At 44.7% G+C, this 16,738-nt stretch overlaps 1 protein-coding gene and 1 long non-coding RNA gene across 2 annotated transcripts; one reads left to right on the forward strand and one right to left on the reverse strand.

The window, feature by feature from the left end:
• Positions 1–227: 227 nt before the first annotated feature.
• On the reverse strand, positions 228–9,895 carry HMGB3 (high mobility group box 3; the record flags this gene model as incomplete). The annotated part of the gene is given in 5 exon segments (NM_001286910.1): positions 228–411; positions 1,008–1,182; positions 1,748–1,887; positions 2,301–2,455; positions 9,885–9,895. Coding segments are annotated over 4 exon segments (609 nt in total). The 5' UTR covers positions 2,451–2,455; positions 9,885–9,895.
• On the forward strand, positions 4,045–14,205 carry LOC102446267 (uncharacterized). The gene is made up of 3 exons (XR_016350610.1): positions 4,045–4,183; positions 5,793–6,019; positions 13,431–14,205. It is a non-coding gene; the product is annotated as an uncharacterized LOC102446267 (long non-coding RNA).
• The last annotated feature ends 2,533 nt before the right edge of the window (positions 14,206–16,738 follow it).

A 16,738-nucleotide genomic window follows, 5' to 3' on the forward strand; every position in this document is an offset into this window, starting at 1 on the left:
GAGAACACTAGAGCGCCTTTTCATTTTAAAAATGTTTGGAAATATGTACAACTTTGATACAGTTTCAGGGTGCTCACTACACCCATGGCCACTTCATGTAAACCAGTTACAATTTCTAGAGCACTTTTAGAAACTACAATGCGATCAGAATCCGAATTTTGTAATTAAGCCTAATGAGGGCAACAGCACCATCTCAAGTCAGAGGTGCTTTGTTTATGGTGTTTCCCCTACTCTATGGTATTCACATCAGACAAATATTGTACAGTTTTATTCATCATCCTCATCTTCTTCATCCTCCTCTTCATCCTCCTCATCCTCTTCATCTTCTTCCTCTACCTTTTTCCGGGCAGCTTTGGCTGCTGCACCCTTTGCACCATCAAACTTTCCTTTAGACTTGTAGTCTGCAACATCCTGCAAAGTCAAGAGGATGTCTTAATTTGCTCTAAGCAATAAATGCATAGATCACTTGTACAGCAGTGGCAGGAATTTTAGAGAAGCCAGCTTTCAGCAGCCTTCTCCCAGAGGGAAAGGCTGCTGGAGCGACAGCCTACGGGCTTGTGGGTACCAAAGTATACCTGAGTATTCTAAACATTAGTTTGGCATCCTGAGTTCATGATTTAGGGTTTTTAAAGGCACATTCACTTTCAGAATGTAACAGATGTTTATGTAATTTGACTGTGCTAAAGTGATTCCTTCAGCAAAGTCAGCAGCCAAAGCTTCACTTCAGAAGGGGCTCCGAGGAGAGGGAACAAAACAAATCAAAATCTAGCAGCCAAATATCACAGGAGCGAGACACCCACATTTACCAATAAAGAGTTCAGCCATTACATGGAAGTGTATTATACAGTATAGATCCAGTATACTAGGTCTTGCTGATAACCAGTCCTTACATGTCACAGAAGCCTAAACAAAGACAGCCCCTATGTAATATGGATCTCTTCATTAAAATTAAGTGTTTATGCACACATGTTCTCATGTTACTAAGACAGGGTACAACCTAGCCTTACCTTTTCATATTTCTCCTTCAGTTTAGCTGCCTTATTATTGTAAGGCTGCTTTTCACCATCACTTAAGTTGTTCCACATTTCACCAAGTTTCTTTGCTACATCCCCAATAGATATGCCAGGATTTGTGGATTTGATCTTGGGACGGAATTCTGAACAGAACAGGAAGAAGCCAGACCTTGGAGAAAAGTTTCATATTAAAATAAGCATCTCAGAATCTGCAACTGAAGATTTGAACTGGGCAAGGCCTCCAGTTCTTTCAATCAACCCACCCAAATGATTCACAAGACTGAGGACTGTCAAAAGACAGACAGTAGAGGGAAGAGTGGTTTAAAAAAATAATTTTAAAAAGCCACACAGGATATTTGGGTTTATTTATAAACCAAGCTTGCAAGACATTAAACACCTGTTCACTATTTTAAAACTTTGCACATTTTTCCATTTGCATTGTTTGGGGCATCTAAAAATCACTGTCATTTCCTGCCTCATTACTTTAGAAAGTTAGTTTATAGAAAGTAAAAGTTTTGCATCTGTCCAGCTATTGGAGTCACATTTAGAGCTCCTTAACTTGAGAATTCAACTGTCAGAGAGTTTATAAACAGGTACTAATAAAGCTGTTCCTTGTTATCAAGATTTGATCTGATCCTGTGTTCAATTTGCATCTTCGAGAGAAAGACACATTGCAACAGCTAACTATGAACAGAACCATTCATGTGTACAGCCTTGCAAAGAAAGTTACTTACGGTGGTCGTTTTGGGGCATTAGGGTCCTTCTTCTTCTTGCCACCCTTAGCTGGTCCATAATCCTTCATTTCCCTATCATATCGTACCTTGTCGGCTTTTGCCATTTCATCAAATTTGGACTTCTCTTTGCCTGACATGGTCTGAAATAAAGAGACACAGACGAACACTCAGCGAGTTCCCCTTTTCTGTTGGAGTTATGTGCTAATGGTGTCTTCCTTGTCCTCCAAGATGGCCTTAGTCCAGTGATTCACAAACTCATTATCACAAGGGCCACCCTCAGCAAGGGCCGATAACTGAATTTGCTCAACCTCCTCCTTCTAGAGTTAAGCTATTAAAATAGCAGGTGGCCACCTCTTACTTGAGGTACATGGGGAAAAGAAAGGAAGTGTTTGGTGGTGTTTTCTCCACCCAAGTTTCCAATGCAATCTGGAAAGGGAGTATACATTTTCCTCACCCAAGGGGAAAAAGAAAAACCAAACTAAACAAAATTAAGGAAGGGGTATTGGTTGAAATGAGTCACTCCCTCATTTAAACAAGGGTCGCAAGAAGTTACCTTCCACCTTTCTGAGCACTTCTTGGAAAACTCTGCAAAGTTGACTGGAACTTCTGGGTTTTTCTTCTTATGTTCTTCACGGCACGTCTGCACAAAGAAGGCATAAGCAGACATCTTGCCCTTAGGCTTCTTCGGGTCACCTTTAGCCATCTTGACTCTGCAGGGAGGAGAAAAGATAAGTCACTGATTTAAACTATTAGATTAAGTAAACCCTCAGGTTGAGTTTGGGCAGAATTAAGTGGTTCTACTCCAAGAGCTGAGTCTTCCAAATACAAGTAGTATGGCCCCATAGCGAGATAAAAATGTATAATCATTTCTTAATGTGTAATTGTATTTTATAAATATAAATTACAAAATTTTATTTGAGTTTGGCTGCTGCATTAGAGCTTGAACAGAGTGCATAACACCAGTCTGAGTTATTCCTTCAGGACAGCTAGAGTTCACGTGTAAGTGCCTGTCACCCAAGAGAAAAGCTTCCACTGATTCTCCCCACCTTGAAAAAAAATGCAACACTGTTAAAAAAGGTGTACAAATAATGGCCAGTTTTAAACCATATTAACTGCCAGCCTCTGCATGACAAGAAGCATTTGCTTTTGCTCCATCAAGTGACATGATTCAGAGTGGACAGCACAAGGGTGTGATTAGCAAGTTACCAACAGCAAGACACTAACTTTTGGATGGTGGTTTTAAAATATATATTTTTTATTTTTCCAGCCTCCTGTAGTCGTATTTTCTATTCGAATCCTTTTAAGAGAGTTTGAAACAAAAATTATTGGACGAAGATAAATATTTAATTATGCACCCTAATCCAACATGTGCAGTAAAAGTGGGTTTCCAGAATCATTCCCACACCCCCATTCTGTAAATGGCTACAGATGTTTTCATCCCCTCACCCTGCCACACAAATATCTTTAAAAAAAATTTGGGGGGGAGGGGGAGAGAATTCCTGTTTCGGTCACATATTAAAAGGCAGCAAATCAGGTTTGCAAAGTTTCAGATTCAAGGGGCAGGATTTTGTATGTTTTTACAGCCCCCCTTTTGCTTCCCGCCATCTTCCACCACCCCCCCTTCCCAAGGTCACAGCAAAAATAGAGACAGGACCCTCTTTCTGCATATTGCCCATGGCCGGGGGCATTTGCTGCTCCAAGTGGGGCCAGTGCAGCCAGGATGTGCCCAGCTCAGCAGCGCTCCTTTGCCTGAGACTCCAGTAGAAGGAGGGGGGGAAAAAAAACGACAGGTCACCAAGACACCAATAATTCATCTTCCATTTTGTGAAATGCTTCTTCATGAAAGAAAGTGCCCCTGAAATGAGCCCCTTTGCTAGCCTGGGGGGTGGTCCCGGGCGGGGGGCACAGCCTGGCAGGGCTGGGGCAGAGTGGGGCTCTCGCCCGTGCCATAGGAGTATCTATAGCCTTGGTGCTAGGCAGGGATATAGAGAAGTGGTTGCTGTTCTCCTCGCCCATAGCCGGCTCCATTCGCTAAAATGGCTTCTCTAAGGCAGTGAGGCTGCTATGCCTAACAAAGCCGCACACCCCCTTCTGCTCAACTGACGCCTCCCCGCGGGGGCTCCCGGGCCCCCAGCCCCCCCAAAACCACCCCCTCCCCTAGAAAAACCTCCCCTCTGTCCTGCCAGCGGGGTCTGGGGGCCGTGGGGGCTGGGGCAGAGGCAGGAGAGGGAGTTAAAGCGCTCCCCCCCCCTCCCCTCCCATGTCCCTGCCTAGCGCAATACTCTGTATAACAAAGACTCCCGTGCAGCCATTACAGCCCAGGCTGCGCTCAGGCGCGCCGAGGGGGAAAAGTGCAAAAAGCCCCCCAACGACCCCCGGCCAGCCCGCCAAGCACAAGGGGAGATAGAGAAAAAGGAGCCGGGGCGAAAGCGAAAGGTTTGGCCGCTCTGCGGGGCTGGGGAGCGGAGATTTCCCCCGCCTCGTGCCCCCCTCCCGATCGCTGTGCTGCTTACACGTCTTTCTTCCTTAGCCGGGGCTCTCAAGCGCCAGCCATATTAATGCCCACAGCAGAGGGAGAGCGGCGCAAGGAAGAGGCAGCTCGGAGCTTCAGCCCGGGCACTGGGGCACGAAACCCACCTCGCCGGGCAGGGGAAGAGAGGCGGGGTGGGAAGCGAAGGGCTCGGGGGAGCGAGGCGGGCCGGGGGGCGAGGGAAAGAGACTGTGCGGCCGGGGCGCACGGGCGCAGCGCCCTGTCAGATGCTCGCGCGACAGCCATGTTAATGCAGAGTCGGCAGCGGGCAGAGCCCTGCGCACGGCCGGCGACTTGCACCGCGCCGGCAGCCCCGGAGGAGAGAGCCCCTGCCCGGGCGGGGGGGAGCCGGGGGAGCTGGCCCCGGGGCAGGCGCCGCACCAGCCCCAGCGCTGCGGGCAGCCAGGCGCGGCGCGCCCCGACGGGCGCTCCGGAGTCGGGGCACCCCTGCGGGAGATGGGGTGCAGCGCTCCGGAGAGGAGGGGACACGCGGGGGGCGGGGGGGCGCTGCGCCCCGCGCCCCGGCTTGCAGCGCCCGGCTGGAGCGGCGCCCCGCCTGCCTGTCCGCGGGAAGGGAAAAAGGGGCGAAAAAAGTTTTTTAATCCAGCCGGGGAGGGGGGAAGCCGCCGGAGGAGGGAGGGGGAGAGAAAAACCCGCGGGGGAGGAAGGGGAAAGGGGGGATCGGGCGCGGGGGGAGGGGCGAGGGCAGCCGCCCCCCGAAAAGTTGCCCGTCGGAGCGGCGGCGGAGCCGCACGTACCTGTATTGTTCGCGAGCCTGGGCAGTAGCTGGAGCGCAGGGCACGACGCTGGGCTCAGCACTGCTCGGCTCAGCCTCGCGTTGGCTGCCTCCGAGAGCGGCCTGATTGGCTGCCGGGCTCCGCCGTTTAAAACAACCTCCTCGCCCCGCCATTGGCCGGGGAGCTGATGAATATTCATCCCCGGCCGGGCGCCCATTGGCCGGCGCCGGCCCAGCTCATTCATTCAAAAAGAACGCCCGCCGGGGCCAGGCGCGAGCCGGGCCGGGGGAAAAGTTGTGCGGGGCGCGAGCCCGCGTGGCCCCGGCGCTTCCCACGGCCCCGGGCGCCGCTCCAAGCGTGCCCCGGCCCGCCAGGCCTCCCTGCTGGCCCCGCTCTCAGGGCTGGGCCAGGCAGCGCAGGACCCGGGGGATAATCCGACCCAGCGTCGAGTCCAATGCATGATCCTCCCATCGTGGGCGCAGGATCAAGGACTCCAAATCCCCCATTCTGTCAACTTCCCCCCCCCCTCACGACAGGCCCTTAAGGAGGCCTCTTCCCTCCCTGCCCACATTCAGAGATGCTAGGAGACTCAAGAGGAAGCAGATCTTTAAAAAAAAAATTGCAGAGGCAAAACTCCCTGCAAAAGGGAGAGAAAAAAAGGGACTTTTCGTTCTAGTCAGAACCCGCCACTTGGATGAGTGCAGTACAGCAACTGGTGGCTTTCACAGATGGCAGGAGCTCCTCCTTTATTTTGACACAACATACATTTAATTGACAGCCCCGGGAGCATGCATGTGAGCATCAGACTGCCCTGGAGAGAAAAGCAGAAAGGGACGAACTTAAGTGCTGAGAAAAATGAAGAACTCAAAGCAGGAGAAAGAGTCGAAAGGGAAGATGAGAGAAAAGGAAGTCGAGATGGGAGTGGACAAGGAAATACAAAAACACAATAGGGGAGAGCAGAAAAAGCGTTTCAAGGGACTGGATAGAAACAACCGGCCCAAGCAGGTAAAGGCCTGATTCTATGTCAATGAGTCTATTTGCAAAATAATTAAGTAGTTATTACCCACTGTAAATAATGGTAATAGAACTGGGTCTGAAATAAACTGATAAAAAAAAATTGTTGCTGTTTTGTTGAAATAATGTAATTCAGATAAAATTCAGAGTTCTTCTTCAGTTCCTTTCATTATTTATAATGAAAGGAACTGAAGAAGAACTCTGAATTTTATCTGAATTACATTATTTCAACAAAACAGCAACAATTTTTTTTTTAAGTCAAAATTCAACTTCCTGCTACTGCCAAACTACTGACCTGCTTCTGCAGTTTCTTCTGTATAAAATATTCTGGGATTTAGTGCTTACTATTTTATGAACTACACAAACCGCGAAGTCCAGCTATGCAATCAGCACAGCTCTCTGACTCAGCTGGGGAAAGTCCCTCCCTTTTGGCTCACCTGAAAAAGAGAGGTTTCCTGCAGAGCATCTGGCAAATGGTTAAACCGGTCCTCTGGCTTACCACAGTTAGTTGTCTGAGAAACAGATCTGTTATTTTAAGGCAGGAGTGGTGTGACTCAGAAACCACTATATAGAATGCACTCAGAGTGATTTTTTGTGAGTGACAAGGCAAAGATGGATAGATGCATGGTCTCTGGGAAGGGCCCTGTTTCCCCATGCTTCCTCCAACATGCAATAGAACCTCTGAATTATGAACCCCAGAGTTACAAACTGACAGGTTAAGCACCCTCCTCATTTGGAACTGGAAATGTGCTATAAGGCATAGGCAGAAACAAGTGGGAGGGGGGAGGAAACAAATCCAGTACTGTAATGTGTTAAACATCAAAACTATTTTTTTTTTAAAGAAAGTTTTTTAAAAGATTTGAGAATGTAAGGAAGCTGTACCTGTGTTTCATTTCAATTAAGATGGTTAAAAGCAGCATTTTTCTTCACATCCCACAACAGAAACACTAATCTAAAAACCAATCCCTGCAACAAACCCTGTTGCCAACTCTGTCTACGCATCTACCCTACTGACACCACCACAGGAACTACCCTCATCAAGCCATACCCCATTGAAGGCTTGTTCACCTGCACATCTACTAATCTGATATGTGCCTGCAATGTACCTCTGCATGTACATTGGACAAATCGGATTGTCTATATGCAAAAGAATAAATGGACACAAATCAGAAATCAAGAATGGTAACACAAAAAAAGAAAACCTGGGGGGAGAGCACTTTAACCTGCCCGGACACACAATTATTGACTTGCAAGTTGCCATTCTTAAGCGCAAAAACAAAAAACAACAAAAAAAAACCTTCAAAAACAGACTGCAACACAAAACTGCTAAGCTGAAATTTGTATGCAAATTTGACACCATCAAAAGTGGTCTAAATAGAGACAAGGAGTGGCTTTCTCATTACAAAAAGTAATTTCCCCTTCACATACTTTCATCTTCTCATCGCTGTTGGAGGTGAGCCACATCCACCCTGATTTATTTAGCACTCCCATTTCTGAATTCTTGTTTTTCCTCCTCTTCAAGCATCTGAGGAAGTGAGTTGTATCTCATATAAGCTTATGCTCTAATAAAGTGGCTAGTCATTAAGGTGCCACCACATCCCTTGTTTTTGCTAAAAAGAACTAACAAGGCTACACCTCTCTGAATGCTGTCCATATTCAGCTGCAGACTTTTGAACGGAAACTATAATGTTTTGTTCAGAGCTACAAACATTTCAGAGTTACAACCAATTTCCATTCTCTGCAGTTCTGCGGTAGTTTAACTGGTGTTATGAGCAACTTGGAGGAAGGATAATATAAATCAGAGAATTTTAGCAAAAACTACACCGAATTTCTCCCCAAACTGGCTAAACTCCATTGAAGATTTTAGCTAAAATTCTGCTTTGGTTTCTCATTCAATTTTTGACTTTAATTGATCCTTGCCCTATTTGTGTTTTAAAACCAAAGAGCATAAGACAAAGGAAAGGGAACCATTCATAAATGTGAATGAGACTACTATGGGGACCATATGTTGGAGAAACCTCACAATAAAAGGCAAACAGCATGACCACAGCAAAATCTCTTTCTAGTAGACAACATTCTGAGCAACTTTTACTTATTGTTAAGGATAGTTGTAGGTATCTCAAAACATGTTAATTGTTATGTCTTGATTATGACAACATGGAGCTGTGGGTTATGTTCTGGATTTTCATGCATCACTTTACTCCCTGTATTACTGTCAAGGAAGGCCAGTACCAGACTGGGAGCATATTGGAAGTGGGATGAGGAGGCCTTGCTTGGAGAGCATGACTAATGTCTCCCACATGACCTTTATAGCCAAGCAAGGAGCAGCACTCCAAAGAGCCTATCCCATGCCAAGGAAAGTCACCACCAGAAATCATAAAATCTTAGAACACTAGAACTGGAAAGGACCTCGAGAGGTCATCAAGTCCAGTCCCCTGCCCTCACAGCAGGACCCAGTACCGTCTAAATCATCCCTGATAGGTGTCTGTCTAACCTGCTCTTAAATATCTCCAATGATGGCGATTCTGCAACCTCCCCAGGTAATTTATTCCAGTGCTTAACCAGACACAAGAAAGTTTGTCCAAAAGACTCTCTGGGGAAACTTTGACAGCAGGTGTTGAGTGAGTTGGGGTTGCAGGGGAGAGACTTTGGCAACAGAGAGTGGTTGGACTTTAGGGCTTTGTTGTAGGGCTTGCATGAGAGTTTTGAAAATAGCAGGCTTGTCGTCAAGGATGGAAGGAGTAGGCAGAATTAGACATAAGAATGCTGAAACTGAGGGGTTGCAGCATCCTCTGGTTTGAAATGCTTTCCATTATATACAGTTGGGTTCAAGAACTTTCTGCACCCCCATTATAAAAATTGTTCCAGCACCCCTGGGATTAGAGGGGATACAGATCATTGGGGATGCAGATTACAGAAGGGTTGCTTGCTGATCCCCTGCCCTTCCTCTGCTGTTAGATATCCTGAGGCCTTTCTCAAACGAAAAGAAAAGGTAAGGGCCCAGTTGTCTGCCAGCCTCCTGAGCGAACAGGAGTCCGGGAACTGCCAGTTTCCAGCCTTTGCTAGCTAATGCAACACCAGGATTTGAGAGACCCAATTCCTCTGTCCCGTGATTAATTGGAGATGCCAGCAAGTGGTACATAGTAAAGTATGTAAAGAAAGAAGAGGGCATATGTTTCTACTGAAAATACAACAAACCCAGGACTTTTCTAATAAACAGAGGCATCTACTTGCCTTATGCAGGAGTGAGGAAATCCTGAGAGGGGAAAAATCTCACTTATCTGACAGACCATTAGTAGAGACGACTGTACTAAGAGTATTGACAACAGAAGAATTGGCATTTGGGGTATGTCTTTGCTGCACAGGTAACTAGGGGGACTGGTCTTAGCACTTGACATAGGATAACCCCGGTGAGACTGTTCTGCATCGGTCTCTGGGTGCGTATCCCATGGTTCTTTGGGGTTAAACTCTGGGGTTCTCTCTCAGCCAGTGATGTCAACTTCAGGAGAACTTGTCTGCCCTTTGGAGGGAATTGTGGGAAGGCCTTAGAGGACTATCCACATTATTATTTAGCCTTCATCCTCATCGCAAAGTGAAAAGATCCCCAAGTAAAAGCGTAGCTTGGCTCCAACCCATGCCCCTTGTGAGATAAACTAGTGTAGGTTTAACACACCTACAAACTCAAGTAAAAGGATTTTCTGTGGTGCTAGAAGGGTGGTAGGGAGGATTTGGGCTAAAACTCAATTTAACTGTGCAGTGAAAACATATATAATAGTAGGAGGTCCACAGACTCTCATCTTCTTGTGACTCTGGTCCTGTGGAGCAGAATTAGGCCAAAACTGAGCACTTTGGAAACTGCCATCTTGAACTGCTAACTTTCTGATTCCTGCGGAGTGATGCAGAAAGGTTTGAAAACAGCCTTGATAGCAGCAAATCAAGAGTTCATTAACCTTGTTCATCTCAGTAGCATGCTAACCAAGAAATTCAGTTATGGCAGCGTAGGGTGGGAATTTTCAAAAGCACTCCCCGCTGGCCTAACTGGGTTCCCATGGAAGTCAGTGACTCCTGAGTTAACATTCTAGTGTGAGCAATTGAGACAATTAACATATCTTTTGCAGCTGCTCTCTAAGGATGATTATAGGCAACTCTGTATAACTTCAGTAGGCTCGCTCTGCAACTTCAGTGCCTTAACCTTGGTTTTTAAACTAAATTCTGTAGAAAACAGAACTCCAAAGATCCATGTACAAGCCTTAATTCTTGCAATATGTGTAAATTCCACACACACACTGATTAGTTAGTGTCTGTGGTTTTGAAGCTGAATTCCAACCTATGTAACTCCAGTATCTCGGCCTGCAAGACTATTTCCATTTCAACCTACAAAACAAGAGGGCTGTGTCTACACTGGGCCACTTATTCCGGAAAATCAGCCGCTTTTCCGGAATAAGCTGCGAGCTGTCAACACTGGCCCTTGAATTTCCGGAAAAGCAACGATGCTCTACTGTACAAAATCAGCCGCTATTCCAGAAAAACTATTCTGCTCCCCCTCGGGCATAAGTCCTTATTCCGGAACACTGTTCCGGAAAAGGGCCAGTGTAGACAGCCCAGTAGTCTTTTCCGGAAAAAAGCCCCGATCGCGAAAATGGCGATCGGGGCTCTTTTCTGGAAAAGCGCGTCTACATTGGCCACAGACGCTTTTCCAGAAAAAGGGCTTTTCCGGAAAAGCAGCCTGCCAATGTAGACGCTCCTTTTCCGGAATAACTGAAAATGGAATAGTATTCCGTTTTAAGCATTTCCGGAAATTCATGCCAGTGTAGACACAGCCGAGGTATCAAATATATGCTGAAAACACTAAATGCAGTATGAAGAGGTATTTAAGAACCCTGCCTGTCCTGCATGTTAGAGAGCCAGAAGTTACTATGATCCTGATTTAGCTCAATGGGCAACTTAATGTGGCCCCAATTAAATATTAGTCCAACTAAACAGATGACCCTGAGTGCTTATTTGGATAGATTTAGCAGTGACTGCAGGCCCTAATATATATACACTTCTGCATTACCCCCATTTGTACTTCGAAGTAATTAGTGCCAAATGTATGTAACGGGGGAGGAAAATAATATAGATATATTTTTAAAATACTTAATCAACAGGCAGATTAGGCAACAGTTCAAACCTTTTCTCTAGCATAAATGTGGAGGGGAGGAAAACAAACAGAAGCTGACACTTATCTATATAGATAGGTTGTTTTCACCATCTGTTTTTCTCTGCCACTTTCTCCCTAGTCATGTCTGGTGTTTCTTTTGCTCTTTATTTAGCTCAGTTTCACACCCCCGGTTTGGATCTTTATCCATATACATTGTTCTACCCATGCCCTTCTCTCCCTCTTGGTTTGCCATCTCCCTCTTCCTCAAACAGGCCCTTCTGGGTACATCTAGACTGCGGGGTTTTGCTTTTTTTTTTTTTTTTTTTTTTTTGAGGAAGAGCAAACACGCTCTTTCAGAAGCCCTGTCTTCCTCATTCTAAGAGGAAGAAGGGATCTTCCGAAAGAGGGGGATTTTCCGAAATTTGGCCCAGTGTAGAGGGGCCAAATATCGGGAAAAGCTGCTTCTGAAAAAAAAAATTGAAAAAAGGTATGCAAAATGTGGAGCATATTTTGCGTTCCTTTTCCCGAAAACAAGGTGTAGTGTAGACCTAGCCTCTGCTGTGACTGTACTTCTTTTAGATTTCTCATCTGTCCCGCTAGCCAGTTCTGCCACTTCCAGCAGCTACTGGAAGCTTCTACTTCCAATATTCCCTTCCTTCTTTTCTTCTCTAAAACATTCTGGACCAAAATTTTATGCTGGTGGAATGGGACAAAACTCCATGCAAGTCAGCAGAGCAGTTCCCATTGACATCAGCAGAGAACTTATCTTTGTGTGCCATGTGCCAAACAATAGAGAAGAACCATGTAAGACAAATTACATAAAATTAAAAATTCACAGTTTTTACAGCCTTGATAAACATGTAGGCCCTTTAAAAATAGACGGATGTGACCAGCAGAAATAACCTTTGCAATTTCCCATAGATTTATATTATGCTAGGATCCAGTCCTAATAAAGAGAAAACTAAAATATCAAGGTTTACATACGTAATCCAGACCATATTCAATCCTAAGAACAGTCGTTATGATCCAGCTATTACATCAGAACAAGATTCATAGCTTCCCATATTGCCAGGAAATACACTGGTATCGTCTGTACCCTATCATATATTTCTTCTTTCTGTCAATTGGCTCAACAGCTCCTTTTTACTTGTGGCATAACTTGGGTGTACATCTTTTACACCATAGAGATGTACTATAATATACACAACCAGCAAGCAACAATGGGGTTATCTCAAAAGCTTTGTAGAGATTACCATGCAGAAATTCAGGAGTTCATAGGAAGTTTAGCCAGACATTTAAATTAACAGATGAAGGTTCTTATCAGAAGTGGGCCCAGAGAACAGATCCAAACCTAATGTAACTCTACTGGACATCCTATACAGCTACAACTGTCCAGCAGTCCAGATTCTGTGAGCAAATTGAAAACAATCCATAAGTTAACAGCAAATTGTAGTCTACACATAATCCACCAAACAATACTTCTCATCACTTCAGGGCCTGCCTACCCAGTAATTGATCACGATGGGAGTTGTGCAGACTGAGCTAAAGGTCAACTATCATAGATCAATGTCATTCAGCTAGAAGAAAATTCCCCAATGAAAATAAATGATAAAGGGACTTTAGCAATTAAAAAAAGAAAAGAAAGATGAGGATAAGATCAGGTTTTTCCAAGTTGTTGTATCAAACAATCCATAATATATAAAAACAACTGCGTCAATGACTCCGTGACAATAGAGTTGGTGACTCATTTGGTTACAAGACAGCTGTAGTTGGCAGTGTGGGCAGGTGTGCTCCCAAAACAGGCTAAGGTCTGGAGCATCTAGTTCTTCTTTGTCAATAACAGATCATCAATAAGCCTGTCATCGTAGCCTCCATGAATACTTCATAGGGTTTAACAACACTTCCCCCAAAGCATATGCTAATGCTCTGCAGCTTCAAGGGATCAGCCTTAAAGGCCAGAGAGGGAGAAACCAATCAGTAGGCTACATTACAGAAGATTGCCATTAGTGGAAAGCCTGGACAAACAGATAACTGGGTTCTAAGAGCTGGTTCCAATATATAGTGAAGTCAGTGGAGCTTCCCCATTGACTTCATTGAGTGTTGGATCGGTCTACCTAAATCTAACCAGGTTTAAGCATGTTTGAGAGAACTGCAAAAGAAAGGTACTGGCTACTAAGAATGGCCAGTCTGCATTGACTCTCTTGAGGTGGGCCTGACCAGCGGCAGCATGTAACTTCCACTGTCTTTGTTCTCTCTAACCAGGACATTTTGTTGGGACTTCTTCAGTAACTCACAAGAATGGACAAGAGAGTCCTTGAATGGGAGATCCCAATGGATGGTTTGGAACAATTGTTCTTCCCCCAACAATCTCTCCTTTAGGATCTGATATAATCACCTGGTCTCTCCAGCACTGATAGACAGTTAGGAGAGTTAGTGAGGAAACAGTGTGCAGTATGTTCCATATGCTAAGAATACTCCACTGCATCCGATCTGACTCATACAGAGGAACCAATAGCTCAGAATCAGAGTGTAGATGGTGCTAAGTTGGTTCCGGCTTAATTCAGATAAGACTGAAGCGGTTTCATTGAGGGAATGCACCTGCCAGTGACAGATCAAGCTCCAATTTCCGGAGTTTCAGATGATCAGACACCAGTTGTACCCAGAAAGGTTCTTTCCCCTCCTTGAACATCTGGCCAGAAGAATGTGGGCATTTTTCTTAGGTGTAGACCTGGTGAGGCTACTGTCATCCACGACTTTGGCACTTCAAGGCTGGACTGCGGCAATGCATTGCACATGGGGGATTGTGCATTAGGATCACATGGAGGTAAAAGCTAGTTCAGTGTCACAGATGTCTTATTCGATGAACTTTCTGATGTCCCTGGATGCTGCATTCTTGACTGGTTTCTGGATGGAGTTCAAGGACCTGTTCTTATCCCTGAATGGTTTACACCCCCATTAGCTGTGAGACTGCCTCTCTCGCGGGGCCATACTGACACCGTTGAGACCCCTGGGCTATGTCTACACTCGTGGCTTCTTGCATGAGAAATATGCAAATGAGGCTAAGTGTGGTATATCGCCGAACCTCATTTGCATACCTAATGAACCGCCATTTTTGCAGGAAGAGGCTCTTGCGCCAGAAGGAGCTGTCTATGCTGCCCCTTCTTGCACAAGAAAAACCCTCTTGCGCAATGCCACTATGCTGATTATTTTCAGGAATAACAGCAGTGTACAAAAGGGTTTTTCCTGCACAAGAAGGGGCAGTGTAGACAGCTCCTTCTGGCGCAAGATCCTTGTCTGCAAAAATGGCGGCTCATTAGGTATGCAAATGAGGCTCGGCAATATTCCATGCTTAGCCTCATTTGCATATTTCTCATGCAAGAAGCCGCGAGTGCAGACATAGCCTTGGAGGCCCGACAAGCTAGAGCAGATGTTCTTCATGAGGAGATTTGACCTTGGAATTCTGTCCTTTCCTGGGATTGTTACCTTTCTGACCACAAAGCTTATCTTTCCTAGCTGGTATTTTTGGGAGATTGCTTATCGATCAGTGAGGGGACTGGAGGATTATTTAGGTGGGACCTCATGATATGGTTGGGTACAGTAGCTCCAGCTATTGTGGAAGACTTCATTCGAAACTTTGTCAATGGAAAAACTAATTCATTGTCCGATTCTTGGTTTTTAATGGGGTCTTTTAAATATTGGGAGGGGCTTACAGTTTGGCATAGAAAATTGGACAAAATCAGCCTTAAATAATAAATTATACCAATAAACTTTGCATATTACTCATGGATAGCATGGGCATTAGTATATTTGCCAAGTGGGTCTGCTTCTGCCTACTTGGCCATGGGTAAGAGACAGCATTTTTGACTAAATGAGAAAATAAATTAGATCAAATCATTCATTTATTCTCCATGCTGTTACATGATGGATTTATAACACAAGTTAAATGGAGAGAGGACCCTTGTAAAACAGAGGCAGCACACTGCAGGGTAGGGAAGAGATTCAGCTGGGATGTGAAGGAAGAGGAGAAAAGGATCAAGAGGGAAAGGAAGTACTGAAAATAGAAGTCACCAGCTGTAGAGATCGGGAGTTAATCCAGATTAGAGTGTGGTGTGTAATCTAGAGGAAACAAGAGGATCTGGGATCGGGTTAGTGTCCTGGTCAACAGTTAGAATTCTATTTCTTTTCTGTAAAGGGTTTCACACATTCACCCCAGGCTACAATTATTCAGAATTTGAATAAAATTGTTGGTAGCTTTCCAAACCCTGTACATTCCACTGCAGGCCTGTGTATAGGAACAAGGTGGTGCATCCAAGTCTATCACATGCAAAAAAATCAGCAGGATGGTCAAGAAGAGATAGGGGGGCGGTGTCATAATCCAGATTGGGGCCTCAATATTTACTGATTTTTAAAAAATATATATTTCTATTATTTATTTTCATGCAAACATTAGATACAACTGATGAGAATGACAATGTACTTAACATGAAAGGCTGGCCCCAAATTCCTCCAATGTAGTTTTAGTTTTTTTATTTGGCTTTTAAAGGATGGGGTATTTAGAAGTTTGGTCATTTAGCATATAAAGAGGAAGGCTCCCCCGCCAGTGAGCCAAAATCATTAGCCAGGTTCTTTGAATACTAACCTGACCCTGAATAAGCAAAAAAGTTGCATACAGTGTAATATATTAAGATTTGCCTTATAAAAAATAGGTTTTAAAAAGCCCCTAGAGATCAACTTTCTTAAAGATGTTGCAACCTTCCCTTACTGTCTAGGTTTGCAAACCCATTTCAAGCTTGAAGGCAATTTTCCAAACCAACAACTGTTGTTTGTAGTCCCAATTCCATACTCTCAGCGTGCCCACTGAAATCAATACAGGTTTTCTTTTATCGATTCAAGATTTACATGTTGCAATGGAAGATATTTAAGAAAGTAACCCAAAACCTTTTATAGTTTGTGTCTCCACCTAAACATTGTTGCTTATCCATCAAACAACAAAACACTCAGAGGGAAGACAAAAGAAAGATAACAAAAGATAACAAATAACAACAACCCAAACAAATTTTGGCTTACTCAGCCCTTCCTCAGCCCACTAACTGCACCACACCTTCAGGTTATCTATCGACAGTAGTACGGTATATTTTTAAAAAATCCATACAACTCCCATATGTAGTGGGAAACGTTGGTGTGTTGTCCGGTATTAATACATCAGTGTCAAAATTCTGTTCACACAGCTGAGGAAACCCACCACAGACAAAGGGGTTACACAGGTGAAAATAAGAAAAGACTGACTTTATGTATTTTAGTATAATTAGCCTGTAGGATCTAGGGTTGTTGGCAGATTTTCCCACAGCTTATGCACAATGATCACAGATCAAAATTCAGCAAGGAGGAAGGGTTTTCAAAATGTTACCTCCCTGGATGGAAACGTGAAGTTATATAGAAATGACAAAATGATTTGGTCTCACTCTAAACACGGTAGGCTTGAGCCGTAGCTCATCTCCCCCTTTTCGTCTCCGCCAGCTCTTTTGTTTTCCAATGAGTTACATGCTCAACTGTCCCTGGTTGTCATATGC

The sequence above is a fragment of the Pelodiscus sinensis genome, chromosome 13 (assembly GCF_052426305.1).
Source record: "Pelodiscus sinensis isolate ZL-2025 chromosome 13, ASM5242630v1, whole genome shotgun sequence".
Lineage (NCBI taxonomy): Eukaryota > Metazoa > Chordata > Testudines > Trionychidae > Pelodiscus > Pelodiscus sinensis.